This window comes from Cygnus atratus, chromosome 22, assembly GCF_013377495.2.
Source record: "Cygnus atratus isolate AKBS03 ecotype Queensland, Australia chromosome 22, CAtr_DNAZoo_HiC_assembly, whole genome shotgun sequence".
NCBI lineage: Eukaryota > Metazoa > Chordata > Aves > Anseriformes > Anatidae > Cygnus > Cygnus atratus.
This window is the reverse complement of record NC_066383.1, coordinates 7,186,903-7,208,578: the sequence shown is the minus strand read 5'-3', so window position 1 is coordinate 7,208,578 and position 21,676 is coordinate 7,186,903. Positions and strand designations below refer to the sequence as shown.

The 21,676-nt window shown below is 42.4% G+C and overlaps 1 protein-coding gene across 1 annotated transcript in view; it reads right to left on the bottom strand.

The window, feature by feature from the left end:
• Positions 1 to 21,676, bottom strand: part of CADM1 (cell adhesion molecule 1) — a 180,623-nt gene that overhangs the window by 54,831 nt on the left and 104,116 nt on the right. Inside the window, exons 2-3 of the mRNA XM_050715013.1 lie at positions 3,114 to 3,260; positions 1,837 to 1,989 (exon numbers count right to left, since the gene is read on the bottom strand). Coding sequence (XP_050570970.1) covers positions 1,837 to 1,989; positions 3,114 to 3,260 — 300 coding nt within the window. The remainder of the gene's footprint in view (positions 1 to 1,836; positions 1,990 to 3,113; positions 3,261 to 21,676) is intronic.

Sequence of the window (21,676 nt, the reverse complement as noted above, 5' to 3'; positions counted from 1 at the left end):
AAAAAAGCCATCAAGTGCATTATGTTTCCCACTTGAAAGACATGCAGTGCTGGCTTATAGGTGAATAAAGTAAATACTATTATTTCAAACACATTGTTAGCACTGAGATTAAATACCACAAAATATTTTTGTGTATGCATGATTACAAAGAAGAGCTGGAAGAGAACTTCTAATATGGATACTGGAAACTGCACTAGGACTTAAAAGCTGTTGATAAATGTAATAGCTGTAGTAGAACTGCTTATAAACATTACTTAAACAATGTATAAAAACCTAAGAACCAAATCTCATTAAATAAAAGAAGAAAGATTTAAACTAATCAGCAAGTGAGATCTTACATTATACCATCCTCTGTAATGCAGATTCTCCTATTAATAGAATGTTAAAAGCCACTGATAATCTGTAGAAATAGCTCTAATAGCACGAGTTGCTATTACTCGTAACCACAGCAGTCTTGCAGCTGCATATCCACAGTCCTGCAAAGCATGAGCAAGGTGGGGGGGAAGGGACAGAATTAAGGAAGGGACAGAATTAACTTCAACTCTGCAAACAGCAATTCCTATGCAATTCCTATGTTCCTATGAGCAACTTTAGGATGTCAAGTGAAAGATCTTATGTTCCATTGCATGTGAAAAATGTTTGCTACAATTGATAGGAAACTCACTTTCCATTAGTCGAACTTTAGATTTCCCTGAGTTAGTCAATAGACAAACAAAATCTTACACATCTTCACATGATAGGAGATTACTGAGCTATGCTGTTGGTAATATTTGCCCTTAAGGAATTATCATGGACAAGCAAAAATGTTGTCTTTCTTCATTGTAATATAATCCCCAAGTTTTAGAAGAAAAGATTTAGTATATGACCAGATTAGTCAGATTATCGAAAACACAAAACTCATGAACTGAATTGTTCTATGTTATGAAGCATTAACATTAATTTATTTTTCCTCTGTAAATCAGATAGCTATTGAAAGACATTTTCTACAGCTTTTACTTTCTGGCTGACTTCTTTCTTTCTTCACAGAATGAGATGCAACCATCACAGCATAAATTCCCTTGCTTGTAAGAAATACGTCTTCTCTAGCCCTAAAGGAAGGGGACACATGGCAAGAGGAAAGCTTGTCTTAAACAGCACATGCGGTCCTGCAAAGCCACTCAATATCCATTCCAGGATGCTAGCAGGTTCAGACTTGCCCAAAAAGCATAATGATTCACTTTGATGTTCTTACAGACAGGCAATATGACAGTTAAAAAATTAATCCCTGCCAATTGTCTGCAAAACAAAGCGTGTGCTAAACTCCACTTCATATATGGCAGGAAACCCAGTAGAATTTCCAAGTGACCTGCCCAAGTAAAACAGAGGCTTAGAAGTAGAAATCACATCTCCCACTTATACCTCTGCTTATTCCTTGAAGCCAAAGATTTGCTGTGAAAAAAATGGGGAAGACCCAATAATCACACTAAGTACAACATGACCTACAAAGACAGACTGGGTGTGCAATCAGGGGCATGCTGCACGACAGGGAGAATACACAGTGGCCACAACACGCCACTGGGCAATCCACTTGGTATTTGCAGGCAGCCCTCAAAATTCTTGTGCCTGCAAGTTCAAGTACAAAGCTGCACTGACCTATTGAAGAGCTGAGCTGGTCTCCAGTGGGAGAGCACTTAGTATTACAATACTTACACTTCACCAAAAACCACTGGAGCGCTGTGGCTCTTTCTGGGCAGGCAGAACTCCCCAGTCACAGCCCTGTACTACTGTCTTATCCAACCCAGACCCCGTGCACGGAGCACTTGCAAAATTCATCACAAGCATCTATTGGGTCCTTACCAAGCACTGTAATAGTGGTGTAAATTTCCTGCGGGGGATCAGTGTAGAGCTGGCAGAAGTACCTTCCTTCATCAGAAATAGAGACGTTTGTCAATGACACTCTGAGTTCGCTGTTGGAGAAATTCACCAGCTGAAACCTGCTGTCCTTCAGCGCTGCAGAGCAAAGGGATCGTCAGTGGCTGTGATGACAAATGCAGCAGTTCCTCTCACAACAAAAAGTCAAAAGTCTATAGAAATGTGAGTAACATCCAAACCAGTACCCCCTGGGTTCCTGACTGCAGCTGTAATCCTGCTTCTTATGTTTAAGTTTGGATCTATAAAATACTTCTGTTCTCAAATCATTACAAAGAATCAACATAAGCAAATCCACTGGGCACAGTACCAAATCTTTTGACATGGTGTTTATCTTCATACAGCTTAGGGATGCATAGGTAAATTGCTTACTGTGCAAATCCATTTCTATATGCTTGCATTTCAGTGTGCAGTGAGTGAACCAGGGACAGTGTGAAAGATAAAATCTGGAAAAGGATCATTTAAGATTTGTTTCCTGATGACTAGCAGCTACCTAAATTCTTTTAGGAATTTGGAAACCAAGCATTTCAAATTTCCCCAGCTAAACGTACAGGCCACAAATGGTAGCACAAGTGAAGTGAGCCAGCCTCCACTGCCCTCCCGTACTTGTAGATCATAAATCGTCTCAGAAGAGAACGTGATCTGCCATGTGTTTCTATAATGCTCAGCACAATGTGCCAGCATCTCTAGTCTCTGCTGTGACATTAATACAAAGAATTTCAAACATTTCATTGCTGCTATGAGGCTCCCGTGGTATTGTCACAACAGGAAACAAAGCCAGACTTGTTCACTGGACGTCGCAGTGATGGGAGATTTTGTTTTGGCTATAAAGAGGCATAGATTGTCTTGAAAATTTCAGTCTTCAAACCAAACAGATTACCTCTGAGAACATTGCACCGTCTCTTCCTTGCCCTATTCAATTTGTTTGTGTCAGCTAAATATTTGGCACTCAATTGCAATTCACCCTGAATTACTACAATCAATTCCTATTGCAAAGTAAGACGGTCTGACTTTTAAAGGGGACCATCAAGGTTTCCATTAAGGAGAAAGATTATGATTGCCTGTTTCATCTGCCCTCTAAAGAATTGACTAAACTTTAAGTGTCTAACATTAAATTAAAAGAAGAGATCTCAGCAAATGCTTTATCCCAAGTGCAAGCAAGGTACAGGAAAAGTTGTTACCAAATAATAAAAGATGTAACTTACGTCTGAAATCTCGGAAATAAATCGTTTGTCTGTTGGGATTCAGGAGCTGAATCACTGAGTCATCGCTGTTTTTGACTCTACAGCTGATAGTGGCAACATCTCCCTCCACTACCGTCACATCTTCTGTAACCAAATTCTGACCATCACCTTAAGAAGAAAGGGAAGATGAAATACGAAAATCGTAACTGACATCAGCAATTTTCATTTGGAATCATATAACTGAGTACCAACAAAAAGAGCAAACTTCAGTAGGCTCCTACACCCAACGTAGGAAATTGCCTCGATGGCACGTGCCAGCCCCTGTGGCAGCCTCAGGAGGTCAGGAGCCGGCACCGCAGTACAGTCGGGGTTTGTGCAGTGTGTGTCCAGCAGCATAACCACAGGCCACTGTGCCCAAAATGATGTTGGATTTTTTCCGGATCTGCTGAAGTGAGGAAGGACTTTATTTCCTTCAAGAGGAACTTTGGGAAGGCAAGGGAGGAATATCAGCTTGTGAGTAGTTTACCCTGTGTCCTCCAACAAGCTCGGTTTATAAAGAAACCTTTCACCCCCCCCCCCCAATAACTAAACAAACATATTCCACAGCCCTTTTTTTTTTTTTTTTTTTTGCTGGGGCTGGTATTATTTTCATTGAACAGATGCAATCACCTACATGATAAACACACAGAATTACAATACCAGGGAATTCAAGGAAGTATTCTCCCCCCCCAAGCTGTACTGGACATCAGTGAATTAAAGAGGAACAACTGGAAGGGAGGTCTATAGCTGCAAAATGACTACTGTATGGCCCAATTACAGAGCTTGTTTTTTATCGCAAAGTCACTTCAACTCAGTACATTCTCTCCATTATATTTTAAATAAGAAACAGAAAGTAGAGGACGGGGGAAAAATCTCACTGGACTTCACACATCCCTCCAGGCTTCAATACTTGTATCAGCCCCAGGCGTGTAAGGTCCATGCCACATGCATGGAGATAGTAGAATTTGCTTCCTCTCTTAAAAAGACAAATATTGTTAAATTACCTTGAAAGAACAATTTGCTGTAAAAGGCATTTATCCTTTGACTTTAACAGATATACTTTTGTGAGCTAGTTTTTACTTAATGTCTAATCAGTGGGTGCTATTAATGTCCAGAGGCAGGAAAAAAGAACTTGACGCAATTATGCCGTGGGAGTCTTGTAATCATTTATAGGTCATCACCTCAAAACTCTCTCTCTAATGAATTGAATCATTACATCAGATGCACACGGAGGAATTTGGTTCACATTTTAAAGATTGCAGAGGATCATAATTTGAAAAAGTATTTTGCATTTCAGTTTTTCCACATATTCTTTATCAGGTTAAAGCTAGAAGACTGCGCTGGAAAGGCAGAGCAGCAAGATCCTGTCTGCTTTCGAAGCACACAAACGTTATGGACAAGGAGGCAAGTGCAAGGAAGTTTCACTTGTTGATGGCATAAGAAACAAAAAGCGGGAGAAATTTTGAAACCTTGACTGTCAATTTGTCAAATTAAGTGAAGGTGTGTGGGCACCTGACCGAGGACTCTGACCCGCGTGGAGCTGGAGCAGGGTGACCAGACCACGTGCCAGAGCCCTATGCTGCCTCACAGCGTGTTTGTGCAGGGACAGGGCAGGAGACAGTCCAACTCCTAAGTTGGCTATAATGGAAAAACGTAAGGTTGTGGTAAAACTCAAAATAGGGTTTGCATTTTTGGGCAGAAGAACCAGTGCCTCTTCAGCAGCCAGATGCCAATGTAAACTTGAGGGACGCTACGTTCAAATATTTCAACAGCAGCACAGGCAAAAATATTAAACATCACTAACTGCTTCTAGGGAGTAATTTTATCAAACCCATTCAAAACAAGGTTCTTGCACAAGGATCAGCTTGGTATGTTCTCATAAATGCAATATTCACTACAAATCATTAACAAAGCTATTAAGATTCGATTTCCATCTAAGCAATTATTGCAAGCTTTTCTTTTTTTTTTTTTTTTTACATTTACTTTAAAAGACTCAATCCTGTTTTCAATTCATTAAACTGTTCCTTGCATTTACTGAGTTTTACATCAGCTTGGAAGCCTATTTGAATTAATAAGAATTACAGTAGAAGTAATTTAGAAATAAATTATTTGAAGTTCAAACCACTGAAGCTTTTCATGCTGGAATGCTGCTACATTAAGCCTGCTGACTGATCGCTTTAGAAGTCCAGCATCTAGGTCCAGGCTGGCGTCAGGATCTGTCTCCAGGAAGTATTTATTCTCCCTCAGGCTTTGGGGTTAATGACAGGCACAGTGCACATAAGGACAAAGCTTCTTGTTCTGCAACAGCCAGCATCTCAACCTTCATGGATTTTTGTGTATTTATTCTGAACCAAAGGGCATCCTATCTGGCTGCTGTTTGCAAAGATTCCCTTGCTCTGCTGACATAAATTTGTTTGCTTAACTAACAGCACCAGACAGCACAAGTTAACACTTCTGGTTATCTGCATTCACATCTGCTCCCAGTTACCACGACGTGGAAGCTATTTCTGAGAACAGCATCAATTACAAACTTCAAACGAAATAAAAAAAATGCAACGTGAAGTGAGAACTCTCTAGACCCATTTTAATTTCAACATTTCAGGAAGTTATTGCCTAATATTTATTGGCACTACACAAGTGTTCTGAGCATTAGCTTTCATTGAAATACATACATTGGAAGTACCACAACATCATTGTAACAGGGAAAAGATCTGGGTGGCGAGAGGGAGGAAGAAGCTGAATTCTGTGGATCCCGCACAGAATCACACTAGATGAGAGGGAAAAAAAAGGAAAGTTGCTATTGAAAAAGAACTCTGAAAACATGTGCCAATTAGCAGTACTCCTGGCGGGCAGAGCATGAGCAGGGCAAATGGAAAAAAACAACAGAATTATTCTTGCCGTATTTTCATCTAATTAAATCTGAATGGAATATGAAAGCCCCCATGCATTGGTTTTGTATCAGACACGTTCCTGTTGAGAACTCCAAACCCAAGTAGAAATCAGTGCCCCATGCCAATAATGAACAGACTCAAAGATCTGACTTAACATTTCAAATAAGGTGCAGGATTGCTTGATTATAACATAACTTGGTCCATATAATTCACCTTCCCTTTAGGGTCTATTAAAAAAGTTATGAAGAAAATAGTACATATTTGCAGGGTGTTCTAGGTGTTTGAATCTCTTAGGAAAGTTTTTTTTCTTTGTTTTTCTTTGTTTTGTTTTTATTTTGTTTTCAAGTCCTATGCACACTTCAGAAAGAAATCCTTTCGCCTGTGTGCACACATAACCTGTGCTCACAGGTAGGCAGATTTTCAAAACATGCTTTCCTGGACTAAGCTTTTCATCACTGCCTACAGAAACTTGCACTTGACGTAATATGCAAGCACATTCTTGATCTAAAGTATAAAGCATTGCTATTGAGAGTGGAAAAAAGAGAGCAACATGTATTAAGCCAGCTTCCAGGGTTGGGCTTCAGTGTGAACTGACACACGTGCAACATATACATATAATATTAATGAGCAAGCATAACAACTAAAATAGGTATCTGCAATGTAAGGGGAAGAAAAAAAAATGCTGTGCATGTCTCCTTTATTACCCAAAGAAATTCTTTGGCGTCATGTATTGAAATCTCTCTGTGCAATGTAAAAAACTGACATATTTTACACTTACTGGAGGGGAGAATAACTTGGAGAGATACCATACTTAGGGAAAAGCTTTGGCTAGATGCTATACAATTAATTTTTGCACTTGTATTTCTGCCTTAGATCACTGCAATATTTGTTTCTAAGACTGCAAAGTAAGAAGATATTGACCAGTAAATCGTGTTTAAAACAAGTTCTTCTAAGGTAGGCACAGCACGGGGACCTTGGCTCATATGCAGTGGTCACGTTGAAAATTAATTCTTTTTTCAAATTGTAGCACATCAGGATAGAGCGAAGCATCAGGGAGAAAAGAGGGAAAGATTAAAAATACGTGCCTGTGAACATGATTCTTCAATTCCTAACAAAACACTAGCCACGAGTACTTCATCATGACCAACTGCACTGCTGATTCAGTATACAGAATGCAAACACAAATGCTTTCCAAGAAAGAGTAATTTTCATGAAACATGAAGTATGTAAATTCACACATAAACAAAATTGTTCTTAATAAATTGAGTCAAAGGGGAAAAAACACTTTGATTTTTGAATTTGGGTGCGTCTGGCTTTGGATAATAATGCTTAAAAAAACACAAAACAAACCATTTGTTCATGTCTTGATGAAAAATGACATGATGATGAAACCACAGAATTAATGTAATTTTAATCTTAAAAAAAAACTTATAAATTTCAGTTATCTAGGAAGAATATAGTGGTTAAATAACCAGCAAAGGTTGAGACAAACATTAGACAAGTTTTTTAGTTACAAATGCCTAGCAACATACCTACTCCAAAAGCTTTGTCTCCTTGTTACTGCTTTTCCCTGAGCAGTTTCTGTGCTCTTTCCACCCATCACGAAGACAGCACTGCCTTAAGTATCACAAACTGTATTTTCAGAAAGACTACAGTAACTGAACAGATATTTTGTAGTGATCAGATATAGTAACCTTACAGAGCACGAAGAAGGAGAACAAATCACCATTTAAGTTCTCAGCAAATTTGCTTTAAGGAGAGAGAAGAGAATCGACAGCAGTGTGCTGAAAGCAAGTTGCTGCAGCTCAGTGCATCTGGTCTTGAAGTCTTAACAAACTGTTTTAAAAAGCAACAATCGTCACACTTGATCTTTTGAGAAGAATGGACAATCCACGCTAATTGTGCTGGCAAGAAAAGGCAATTGCTTTCTACGGAGTTAATTTCATGACATCTTTTCATGCACAAAAGAATGATAACAATTTTAGATCAGGCTGTCTACAAAATATACCTACATATGCGAGCGTGTGACATGGCTTCCACCGTGTAGGAAAGCTGCTGCAGCCAAGGGCATCCTGCACTAGTGATGAAAAGGGCTGGGTCTGACTTTGGATAATAATGCTTAAAAACCATGCAATAACAAACAGTCTCTATTCCTCAACATGTACTCAAATATACAGAAATAGATATGTTGTCTTCCACCCGTATAAAAAAAGCTTATTGTGAACAACTCGAGAAGCATGGTAGGGAAGGAGGAAAGGCGGCATGCTGCTTTTATACCCATAAATGCAAACTACTGACCAGGCAATTCAAACCAATAGCGTAAGGCTGGGAGCCTTAATGGCGTGTGGTGCTTTCACCAAAGCCTGCAGATGCTGTAGTGTTAATGTGAAGTGCTAACAACAGACCTTTACCCCACTAGTGCTCCTTAACCACCATAAAACAGTAACAAGGGTTGATCTTCTGATCCCTCAAAAGCATCTCAGCGTGACACTGCCAGGACGTGCTCCAGGAACAGGCCCTAAATCAGTCTTTGCTACTTAACGGAGCTGCTTTGCACTAAGCTGTGCAATCCTGCCTCCATGAGCAGCTCAACCCCGGCTCCAAACGCCGACTGAACCTGCTTCAAGGGCATCTGTTAGCCCTGACAGTCTGGGTGAGTATAATTTCACTGCATTATTAGTCTCTTTGCATCTCCCAGTCCATTTTGCCTGCCAAAGAGAGATGCCGAAAGCCTTCCACGTCAGAAGCTCAGGACTGCGGTGCCGAGCAGCAGGGCTGAGTGCTGGCACGCATCAGACACCACCTTGCAGCACGTGCCAGCACCCATCGCATCACCCGGGGAAGGGGAAGGGGGAGCCAGGAGCGGAGGCGCCCGGCCCCGGCACTCGTATCCCAGGAGGGCTCTGAGCGAGGGGGAGGAACACGTTTTGAGACAGCTGTAAACAGACCGTGACAATCATGCTGAATAACTCTGCGTTGGGAGAACTACTCATATTTCTGTTGAGGAAGCCAAGTGCTTTTGGACTATAACATGAAAGGGCAATTTCTTAGCATAAAACTGGGTTTCTGTGACTCAGCCCCACCAGCCCATGGCGAGGGTTGGCTCACGTCAGCTGTCTGCCAGTTGCTCTGACATCTTTCTGCCCCGGAGACTCTCCTCTACGTCCAGCCCAAGCAAAAATACTCAATAAAGGAAACCCCCCCAAGGCCACAGAACCTAAAGCTACATGTGGGCATTTATGACAATTATTCTTTTAATTTTATCCTCGATCTCAGAGGAAGATTGTTTTCGACCAGGATTTACAGCTAACATTTTGAAATAGCAACTTTATCTTCTAATAAGATCTAATTACCAGTTTTGTGACCTTCAGTCAAGTATCTTTGAGATTTTACTGCGGTCAAGTAGCTTTTACTCTCTCTTCAAAATCTTCTCCATGACTAGCAACTGTCTTAGTGTGACCAAAATGCAACTCTACCTCCACTGGGAAGAAGCTCTTCAAAAAAAGCACTGGTGGTAAACAAACAGAATTCTAGAAAATCTCATATTCAAGTTTGTTTTGCTTTGCAAGCCTGTCATCTTCAATAACCTAATATGAAGTTTTTCCCTGTGTAAAATCCCCGAGTATCAAGAGTGACAGCTACTTCACAGCGAGGCACCCCACTGCAGCCTCAGAACCGAACTGAGCAGATGAAGCTCAAACAAGATAGAGGGGGTGGGACAGAATATCTCCCCTCCCATGTCTGAAGTTGAGACTACAGCAAATCAATATAGTAATGCTCACCCTGCATTAATGTTTACTTTCAAATTTCATGCGTATTACTCCTCCTTTACCACAAAAGCTAGCCTTAAAATGATTACTTTGATGAAGGGCGCTGATTTCCATGTCAATTCTGTTGCTGCAAGTTTTGATATCACCTGATGCATGCGCTCTGGAAGAGCGTAAGCTAAAAGTATTAGTTCCTCTGCAGTAGAAAAAAGGGGCAGGGGCGATTAACATTCATGGAAACTATTCCAGTGTCACAGATCTGTAAGAAAACAGCTACTGCCTATCACTAATGAAGCAGATTGTCAATTAATGAAGTACCTGGTATTAAGTGCAAAGCCTCTATTTTCAAAATAGAGAACAATTCTTTGTTAAGGTTCATCATTTCTCAGAAGAAGAAACTGAAAAAGATGGAGACAACAGATGAAAGCTTCATACTACATTACCAGAAGGGCCAAGATTGTCCCCAAAGAGCAGCAGCACTGGAAGATGCTCTCTTCATCACCCTCCACAGCATTTTGCTCTCCAGGCTTGGTTATCTAAAGGTTGTTTGACAACCTTCTCTGACAGGCTTCATCTCCAAATCTAAGGTGAAGAGCTTGCACACATTATTTTTGGATGACCAGTAAATCCAAATGGATTACTACTAGCAACCCTGTAATTTGGCCTAGCTACCACAAGCCTTCCATTCTGTTATTTACACTGAATTTCAGCAAGTTTCCCTAACATTTTCTGCGGGGATGAAAACACTTCGACCATTCAGCATCCTCAGTGCAAGCTATTTAATTTTCTTGTCATATGTTTTACTCAACCTCTGTAATTGCAGGAACCTATTTTCCCTCTCTTCTCAATACATATTTTAACAAGCGTACACACGTGTGAATGCTTTCAGCACCTTTCATCACTGATTCACCCAGTGAGGCAGAGAACTCCTTTGCCCACCTCTCACTAAGCTACAGCTAACATTTCTCTACTGAATTACTTTCCTGGTTTCTGAGAGAATATGCAAGATTGTGCTAAAAATTGCTTATTATGGGGAGCATGTTTATGTTATGAATTATACACTTCAGAAAAATATACTGCAAATTTGAGTAAGTTGTGCACAGCTATTAAATTTCTGCAGAAGAAAAAATGCTATAGCCACCTTCATTGCTTTTCATGCTTAAATAGTAAGAATAAAAGATGACAACAGCTCCGAACTGACACCAAGGGTTTTATTTACTTTAAACATTTGTGAATTTCTGTGTGATGAAATTGCATTGGGGAATTCTTTCTGCCGGTGTCTAACCAAAAGGGTATAAAGATAGAAAACTGATTTGAGATACTGCTAAAGCAACACAGCCGGCTAAGTATTGCTAGTCCGTAGGAAAGCGGTTCCTTTACTAAACCCGTGCTCCATCTGAATTATTAAAATTCTCCCTGTTATTTACCCCGGAGGCTGCCGGGAGCTGGGAGCGCCCCGTCTCTAGCTGAAGAGGGAGCGCTGCAGGAGGCTCAGCACAGCCCGCGGTACGTCTGCGGCACGGCGTGCTGCGGGGCTGGGCGCTTCTCAAACCGAGTCCAGCCTGAGCTGAACGACAGACGAACGGCAACGAATACGAGGACGGGTCCAACACAACCCCCTCAAAGCACCTGCTTAAAAGTCAACATGTGCAGTGAGCATCTGACTTTTATGTTGTATCACTTGGTAAGAACAACCAACAGTCCACATCCCATCTAAAGTATTTTGATCTTGCATATCGCAGTTGTGAATACAAACCCTTCTCCTATGACAAAAACCTATACGCTTTTGGCCCAAAGATGGGCCAGCCTGAAGCATTTCCTGATTTCACCGTGTTCATCGACGCCCCTTCAGCCCTCCCTCTCGCAGGCCTCCCATTACCAGTTACCATATCAGTTCAGATTTATGATCTGTCACCTGTGTTGGGATTAGATGTCATGCTTGTCTTTCTATTACTCAGATATTGATAGATAAAATTCCACGGCCATACATTCCCTGTCCCTTCAAAGGTTACTGTCAGAGGATGCTCGGAATCGATACAGATCTTATCTGTCACTGACCTCGGCGGGGCACAGCAAACAAGGCTCACGGGATCGCAGCAGAGAAGAATTCGTCATGGCTCACAGGATTAGTACGGTCTTTTGCAACAAAGCCTGTTGTTCTGCAAGTCTGATTTTTATTCCACATTTCTAACCAAATCAAGTCTTGTGAGAGGACAGAATTTATAGCAATTGCCAGAAACAGCCTTTCAGAATATGACCATATTTCAAGGTAAGGCGTTTTGACCATTTGGAGAAAGATCCCTACAAGCCACACTCACCACAATGGACCTGGTGTCTAAAAGCACAATTTATATGCTTTGCTGCCATGGCTAAGTTGGAAGGCTGCTGGCTACGCTTTTCCTGTGTTAGAACTAATTTCTTAGCGCATCTGACAGTTCATAAATAAAAGGTGTTGCTATTGCAGCCTTTTATTTATATATACTTATATGTAGGGATGCTCAAACAAGTTTAATGCACCAGAAGAACAGTTTTCCAGAAATCCGGACGAGCTGAAGTCTTGCTTTTATTCTAGAAGCACACAGTAGATTGCAGGACAATAAAAGGTCGTTTATTAACAGACTGCTTTGCACTCCTAAGGTCAGAGGTTCGTTGCAGCACCCAAGAAGAAACATGTGAGTACCAGTCCTTGGCTGCTGCACGCAGAGGACAGGAAGGCAGCACGCATCTCCAGACCCTCCCGTGAAATGTGGCTTCAAGTCCTTGCCAAGCCCCAAGCACCGTCTTCTTCAGGCAAGTCTTTTTATTCTAGGCTGTAGTGCCCAGCACATCATCAACCTGGTTTCTAGGTGCTTCACTGGTATGATTATCAATAAATGTTTAAAAAGTACAATATATAAAACAGAGCCTCAGTTTCTTTCATCCCTCCTTACTTTACAGGGTGCCGCTGCAATTTAATTGTGATGGAGCAACTTCATTCTGGTTAGGGTCATAAAAATACTTAGAAAAATACCATGAAAGATCAAAAAAGTGAAGCTTCCTTGCAGGGGAGGAAAATAAACCATTTCAGACACAGAATGGGAGCAGAGCAAGGAGCTCAAACCAGAAAGCAAACCAAGACACTGTGGAATTAACTTCCACTGCGCCTATTTCAGGTTAGCATTTCTTGTAGCTGGGTGTTACGAGGAAGGAGGTACTCTCAGGAAGCCTTGACAATCTCCATCTTAAAAAGTGATGGAAAAACGTATGATCCGGTCTTACAGCTGTAGATGTTGTGAGTAGCTGTGGTTCGGGTTAGGAGGCTGACACGCCAGAGAGCACCGAGCCGTGCACTGCAGCGCAGGAACAGGGCCGAGTGTGACCGCTTTGTGCGGCACAAGAGCCAAATTGCTCTGCACTGTACAGGAAGACAAACAGTCAATTAAAAATCATTCATCAGTTACTGAGTAGGGAAAAGGACAGTAGGTAATGTTTTTGTTTCTACCGATGAGGGAGAAGCTTTGTGAAACAACCACGATCTCGAACAACTACGTGGGTCATTCGGTACCGTGTGTACAAGTCCCAGCTCCAAGATGCTTTCAATCACGAACAAAGAAATTTAGAAACAGAGAGGACTTCAGATGACAGGAGATGCTTGATTCATACTCCTATCATTCATCACATGTCTCAAAGACATGCATTGTAGAAAAGTTTGAGAAAGCATAGGTACTGGTGAGGCAGGATGAGGAAGTCATCTTCTGCTTGAAAAGCAGCAGCTACTCACCCCTGAGAGATGCCTGCTGGCCTCTAAATGGGGCTGTCAGGTAGAAATGAAAAGGGAGAAGTGAAGAGCATGGGAGTGAAAGCAAAAATGCAGCAAAGGGCAAAGCTCTGCACAGCCTCAGGAGAAATGCAACGCATGCATCTTTCACAAGTTTTGTGCATGCATTCCTCCTCCAGCTCAGCCATCACCACTGCGAGTCATCATCTGTCAAGGACACCACCTAAAATTCAACAATTCAGTCTTCTTACTAAAGAGAGATGCTCAGAAGCAACAGCCAGCAAGGGAGAAATAGTCTGACAACATAAGATGGTCCCAGCAGACTGCTGCCTCCATTCAGTATGTTTAAATAATACTCAATTAGGATCAACATTCATTTATTATTAATGTTGTTCTAATACAGAATTTCTTATCTGCTTTTTTTTTTTTTTTTTTTTTTTTTTATCTCCCAGCTACATCAGTATCAAGGACACACACAGCCTAGATCTAAGAAAGGAGACCTTGATTAATCTGGAGTTGAAAATACACGTTGAATTTCCTGTACCTGCCGTGACTCGTTCTGTTAGGAACTGAAGCCTGATGTACAGCAGGTTGCTGCAGGTAAGAGGAGGAAGCATTGATAAAATATTCAGTTTTCACAGACAATGAGTGCATTCAGTACATTTACATTATTAGAACAACATTATTTAACAGCTCATGCTGTCTTACATTCATTTCTAACTCTGTCACAGGGGTCTAAAGCTGGGGCAGCCTTCGTTGAAATCCTAACTATGGAAGGAGAGAAATTATGCATCTGCAGGTGCGTCACGTGCATCATCACCTCAATTTTTGTAACGTAAAGGTTGGCAGCAGCCCTACATTTCAGATTCAGGATTGGTTGTACTCTGAATTGGCAAACAGATCTTCAGAGGAGATTCACCCACCTGCTCTGTCTCCTCCACCTTTTCTTATGGCCATTGAACCTACGCTCCCAACTGCCAGCGTACCGACTGCACATCAGCTACCGCAGCCGGGCAGCAGCTACGGCACGGCACGATTTTCCTTTGGCATCACGTCCTCCACACAGGGCCAAGGGCAGGAAGCACTTGCTAACCTTCGGTTATTCTGCATCCACCCCTTTTGAGATTGTCTTTGTGATTTTCATGTGTTCTATAATGCTGTTGTTACTATTAAAGTCCACTTCTGCACGCACTCACTTATTAGACACTACATTACCGGCTGTAGGCACAACACCCACCCCCACCCCCACCCCCCCCAAAAAAAAAAAAGAAAAGCTAACACAGACTACTCAGAATGATGGGATTTTCCAATAACGAGGAAAACTGTTGTAAATCAGATGATGGGTAACATTTTATTATAATGAGCAGATAATTCTTATATCCATACCTATAACCCATTTCTTGGGGATTTTTTTTAACATCTATAATATTTTACTGTCAGTAGCATCTGTCACAATGTGCAGCCTAATAATCTCTTTTTAAATCCAAGAAATCTTTATTTCCATGAAGTATCTGAGATGAATTTTGATCAACAGCTTGATCTCTCTCATAAAAAAGGATCTCCCTTAACTGCCTGCGCATGGAAGTTAAAGCTCTTCTAAAATCTTCAGTTCTGCCACCGCAATAGGCAAGAAGTGGCAAAATTAATAACAAACGTGCAAACCCGTAGAAAATATCCTAAAGCACAATGGGATAAAAGCAGATAATAAATTGGAATACAATATTTTTCTTTGGGTATTGTGACCAATTCCCATCCTTTGACTAAAGCAACACGCCGGCAGCTTAAGATTACCGCACTTGTCACACACGGGAGTTCTTCTGTAAGACTTGAAGAAAACAGCCCCAGAACTTTTCTCCAAAGTGTTCATCTGCGTGAAACAAGAAAGCAACAATATTCGCCCACTTGAGGAACTGCAAATTTGTAATCCCCAGCTACACCTCAGGTACAAGCACAAAGGATGCACTTTCCTGGGGGAGCGGCTTTCCCGCGAAGGCAGCACCTCAGTGCCTGGCGCTGCCCCTCCTGTTTCACAACACGCTCTCTGCTTCTTTGTAGATCTAACCTTCTGAAATTCCATAAGCAGGGCACGGGCACTTTCCGTACCTTGGGAGGACAAACATTTAAACTGCCCATGCCCTCTCGATCCCCCCAGACATGAGCAGCAGCGACCACTGGTTCCCATCCTGGGGGCCTTCACCTCCTGGCACACATCAGTAATTCCACCGCCGTCACCCCCATGGACGCACCAAATTCCACCTCCAAGAGCTTCTGCCTCTGGTACACCTCATTACTTACAGACCCACAGGAGGTTCTGGTGAAAGCTCATGCTGATACACCCTTGGAAAAAGCACGACAGCACGTTATCGCCAATTCTTACGCAGCACAAGGACGTTCAGTCCCACCCTAACTAGCTCCGTGTTATCAACCTCAAGCATTCAGCAACGCTAACACTGAAGATTAAGATACAACATGTCTCCTGCTTTGTCAGCCTCTAGGATTCACTCAATTTATATTTTCCAGGTCTTTCTTTCCTACGATAAGACCAAAACTGCTGCTACTGTCTTTTACAATACAAGCTGGGTTTCTAATGAAAGCTATTGATTTCAGTAGCTGGGGGCTTTCGTGAAATGACAAATATAACTAGGTTCAATAAAAACCATGAGATGGAAACAGCATTAGTGTAAAAAGCAAAATATAATTTTATAATGTTCTGTCTCCTCAAACACACGGCATAATTCTGCAAACCTAAGCTACTCTCCGATGTGCTACCCAAGGATTACCAGGAGCTTAATCTGATGGAGCTAACGAAGGGTGTTATCAACTGTGCATGATACAACAGCTAATCTGACCGGCAGATCCTGCTGCTTCCTTCCCAGAGCAGCTCTCTGCCAGCAGCTCACCGCAGCCAAGTGGGCAGCAAGTCAAACTGCAGCAAGATTCATAATGCCGCCTTTGTGAATTTTAGGATACAACATCAGAGTCGGCAAGCTCGCCAAACAGTTCAAGGGCAGAGCAAGGTTTACGCTTCTAATTAGTCGTTTTTATAACCCTGCGTTTTACCACACTTTAGAAATCCTCCAGCAGTGATTCAGACCCTTACAGATTTTGCATTTGTGCTGCAAAACCTATATTTACAGAGGGGAATTGAGGGCTGATCCTCAGCTTCAGCGCACCTTAAAAACAACACAAACGAGCAGCATTAATTTGTTTTGCCTCTGCTTAATAACTGCATATACTCATAAAAGAACTGAGAAACTTTCCACTCGATCTCTTTGCTGAAGTTACTCTGCTGCTTTTCAACGCCTGTGAAATCCAGCTGTAAGGGCCAGACAGGTCACTTAAATAGCTGTGCATCATCTATACGCACACAGTTTGATGGGGAAGGGGTATTGTGCTTAGGTTTTTTTCCTTTTCTTTTCTTTTTTTAGTCTTCCCCTGAAGGGAGAGATTAGGGACAAGATCTTTTGTCAGACAGAAACAATGACAGATGCTATCAGCTAGGGTTACGCACCCCTACCCCCCCAACCCAAAATCAGGGAGAAAAATAGTCGCAGCAGCAGCATTACAATCAAAGTGAGAACTCCTTCCAATTCCAACTTCCAAGGAAGGATAAAAAGGTATATAATAACAAAAGCCTTTAGTCTAGATTCCAGATCAGACACAATGATGAATGCTAGCCTAAAGGGCAACATATTTGTAAGTTTTAAGTCTCTTGCTACACCAACTGTCCTGATTCATCCCTGCTATAAAGGCAGTTCTGAGAGCTATTTTACCATATTTATTATTTTACAGGAGAGGAAGAAAAAATGTGGAATCAGCCCTCCATCTGCCACCCATCAGATTTATAAATGTTGGTAAAAGAACAATACTAGTGCCTTTAAACATTAATCTACTTGCTACAGATTGTGCAGGTCCCTCCATCAGCCCCCACCCAGTGGTTCTCTCAGGCTGGGGTGGAGGGAAAAAAATGTGTATATATATATGTATGTATATATATATATATAAGACACTTGTATATATAAAAATACAATACACACACACACATTTTTTTTTCCCCTCTACCTCTGTGGGATTCACTTTCATTAAAACCATGACAAAACCAGAAAGGGCAGGTGCTCCTGAACACATTACTACCTGCTGTCATTGCTTTGCTAGCTGAGTGGAAGCACAAAGCTCTGATCCAGCGTTTATTTTTAAAGATGCAGCTCGCTTGATACATGCTCATTCTGCAGACCTTATTTTCAACAGAGAAGCTGTGTATGCTCGCTGGCTAACTTGAGAAAGGCAAAGTTGAAAGGATAGGAGAAGAAAGCGTACACTGCACACAAAAATAAAACCATGATTTTATAAACTATGTTAGCACCACCTCCTTTACTGCCTCTGGAGTTACAGCAATGAAGCCATAAAAGAAATACAGAAATAATGAGAAAGAGAACATTTTTGATTCCTTAGCACCATCACGGGGCAGCAGGAGAGGTAAGGAGAAAAACGGTGAAGTTTTGCACTCATCCAGTTTTCCAGAACCTGTTCAAAGAACAGGAGCTCCACCGTTCTGAATTCACAAGTACTTTTATCAAGCACTTTGTAAATTTTATCTCATATTTCTTAAAATTGCGGTTGCCTTTTAAAAAATAGATCGTATTTAGTTTCTAATTAAGTCTTCGTCTTTGTATAAAAAAAACACAGGCCTTGAGGTTTAGATTGTCATTTTAAACAAAAGTAAAATGGTAAATGCCTTTTACATGCAACACCATTAGATATAATTAAGCAACGGGTAAAGCATACATCGTGCTATAAATGTCACTTAGTTTTACAGTTAAACTCATCAACATTTATCAAAACACTGCCTCAAGAAAGAAGGAGACAGCTACAGCTAGTGACTTCAATTCACTGCTGTCTTTGAAGCAGCATGCTCGAAGGCAAAACTGCAGCAAAAAAAGCCTTCACATTTCATATTTTCATCTTTTTGACTGAAATGTTAATTTTCTGCTACGTTTCTGCGTATGCTGGGATGGGCGATGTTTAACCATCGCACACCAGAACTAGACAGCTAACTCCAGGAGGAGCCGCTGACGGAGGGGCAGGGACAAAGCCCAGCCGAAGAAGAAGAGCAGAGCTCTGGTGCTGGGGACGCTGCCCGCAGCCCGAGCCCTGCTGTGCCACGGCTGACGCCGCGCAGCCGGATGGGAATTCGGGCACCCCCGGTCTGCCCCATCTGCATCATGCGATGTTCGCCGAGGAAAGGTGCTCTGTGCTCCCTGATTAATTGCGGTGTCTTTATTTAACTGCTTGTTACGGAAGCAAAACAACAGCAACAGAGACCTAAATGTAGTCGCATGCAGCTCACGCTTGTTTCTGTGCGTTTTTATTATTTCGCTTTGCCCAAATTTTTATCTTAGCAATTTAATACAAAATCCTGACAACGGTCCAACGTGACAACTCTATTGATAATATTTCTGCCAGCTTAAACATCTGCCACCTCTACCGCTGCTCCCATAAACCACTATGAAAAGACACAGGAATTCTTTACTGGACTTCACAGGCGTTCAGTAAGTGCCAGCAGAAGCCAGTGTGTTTTGCTTTTGTTCATTACCATCCTGCTTTGTTCTAGCACCTTCTGCTGTTCGAGTCTCTCAAGCTACATATCTCTAGCTGCCAATACTGAACACAATATAAACCCAAAAACCACAGCCAAGTCCTTTACACTGGTGACAGTGCTGTCACTGCCCTAGAATCTAATCGTACAGTCCCGCTCACAAAAAAAACCAAGCGCGGAACAAAACCATAAGCATGGTACCACCTCCTCCTGCTGCCTGAGGCTGCAAAGCCTCCCTGGCCCTGCCGAGCCATTCAAAATCTTTAAAGAACTCTTAAAATTCTTTTTTTTTTTTTTTTTTTTCCCTGAGAAGCATTAAAAACATACAAAGTGAGCCCTTTAGAAGCCATTTTTAATTTGCTGATCCTCCTTGACATGCCAATGGCAAACACCAGCAGGTATCAGGGCAGCCGGCACCTAGCTGACTCTAAACTATGTCAAGCTCTCCCACTTTGCAGCTTTAGACAGACAAGGCAAAAAAAAAAACAGATTTGAAATGGATGCATTTTACCATTACCCATCATTAAATAATTATACTGTTGCACAAATTCAGAAGCGGCAAGGAGTGAATATTCAATGTTTCCAGAAATATGTATTAATTCCCTGCTTCCGCAGCCTGTAAGTGAGTGTTTGTAAATCACTGCGATTCTCTTCCTCCTCTCCCCCTTTCCCCATCGCCCTAATCTGCCCGGCATTACACTGCCGCTGCGGAAGCTGGGTTTCTTTGCTTAAAAGCCTGCTTCACACCCAAAGCGCTGCGGAGCGTCGGCAAGGCAACAGACGGCCACCCCGGGCCCCTCAGAAGTCACCAGCGCGTGGCACGGAGGGGAGGACACACGGCCGGGCAGGACACTCAGGCACGGGGATCCGAATAAAGGAAGCGGAGCCGAAGCAAACCGACCGCTGCCGAGGTTGGGAACGTCGTGGGGGCGTTTCCACCACGGACCCACGCTCGTGGGAAGCAGGAGCAGGCGCTGCCCGTGCTGGGCCGCGTGCTTGCCACGTTTCTGACCTCAACGACCGGCCTTCGGAGGGGCCTTGGTGGGTACAGGTGTGGCCCCCACCAACCCGCCTCCACCCGCCCAGCGGTCCGAGAACTCCTGTCAGGCAAAATCCCATCTTCCAGTCCCCTAAATAGCCCTTAAAAAAAAGGGGGGGGGGGGGGGGAGGTGTTGTGTGCGCATGGAGAGCGTCTTACAGCTACAACTAGCTAGAAGTCACGGCAGAGATCTCTGAAATGGAAACCATATCCTAGCACCAATCCTCTGGGTCACCTTGTTTTAAAAGTGTGTGCTAATAGAGAGAGAGAGAGACCACTCCACTAAAAATCTATCTTCTTAACTGCTTGAAACGGAATTTAAAATGCATGTATGCGGTGCTCCTATCTGTTCACTATTCTGAGTTTCTCCTTTGGCCTTATGATAAAAGAACGCAGGAAATTATAACCAACTTTCCCCCTAGCCCGGAAAAGGGAATTAATTACTGTGAGCACAAAGTCAGTGCTATTCCAATAAACCAATGCAATCCATTCAAGCACTGAAAGGCAAGAAAAAAAAATTTAGAAGTTTGATACCTTGCTAGTCATTCATATCATGTACCAAAGTGGATATTACAGAACAGCAGTGCCGGAGACTATCACAAAGCCAACATTATCTCTACCATTATTAGAATTAAATAAAGCTTCTGCTTCTACACGCATAGCACCAATGTGGCCAGGATTACAAAGCAGCATCAAAAAACCTGCAGTGGCTTGCAGTGTCTGGCTTCATCACAGAGTTTACTTTTTTAGCCAGGATTAGATGATCACAACAGTCAGTGACAAAGTTTCTCAATGTGACAAGACATAAATGTGTGCTCAGAGCCATCTAAAACCGTCTGATGCTGCAGATCAGCCCGCTGAAAGCTCTCTCGATGACTCTCACGTCAGAAGAGGAAAGGATGCTCAGCTGGCGCACGCAGGAGGGGCGATTTGTCTCCGGTCACTCACGTTTGAACGCCTTTTCAACCTGGGGTCACCTGGCCACCTTGCTCTCTCCTCACCACTCCTTTCCCTCAGACGAATGCGCCTTTCTAGTGAGCTGGGACAGAAGGAAGCCACCCTCTCACGCCAGGGCTGTCCGACAGCGGGCAGCCCCCGCGGCTTTCGTGAGCCCCAAGGGCAGGCTGCTTTGGGCTATGGGGTACGGAGCTTTAACTGAATGCTGCTGTTGTGAGGACCTTTCAGAGGTGCCAGAGAATTTCAAGCAGTCAGTTCTCCAAAAAGAAGCATACGGATATGTAGCATATAAATGGCCTCCCCTCTTTTCATTTGTAATTAAAATAATTGCATTTCAAAATCACATCCTCCCGAGGTTCGTCCTTGTGCTCCCATTACCAATTCTGAATGCACTCAAATCTTCCCAGCGACATGCCACAAGAGACATCAGACCTTTTACAGATGTTGCTAACAGCAGCTGAAAATCTACTAGACATTTGCTTAGCATTTCTTGAAAGAACAACATTTTAAATGATACACATTCTTCACAATTCTTTCC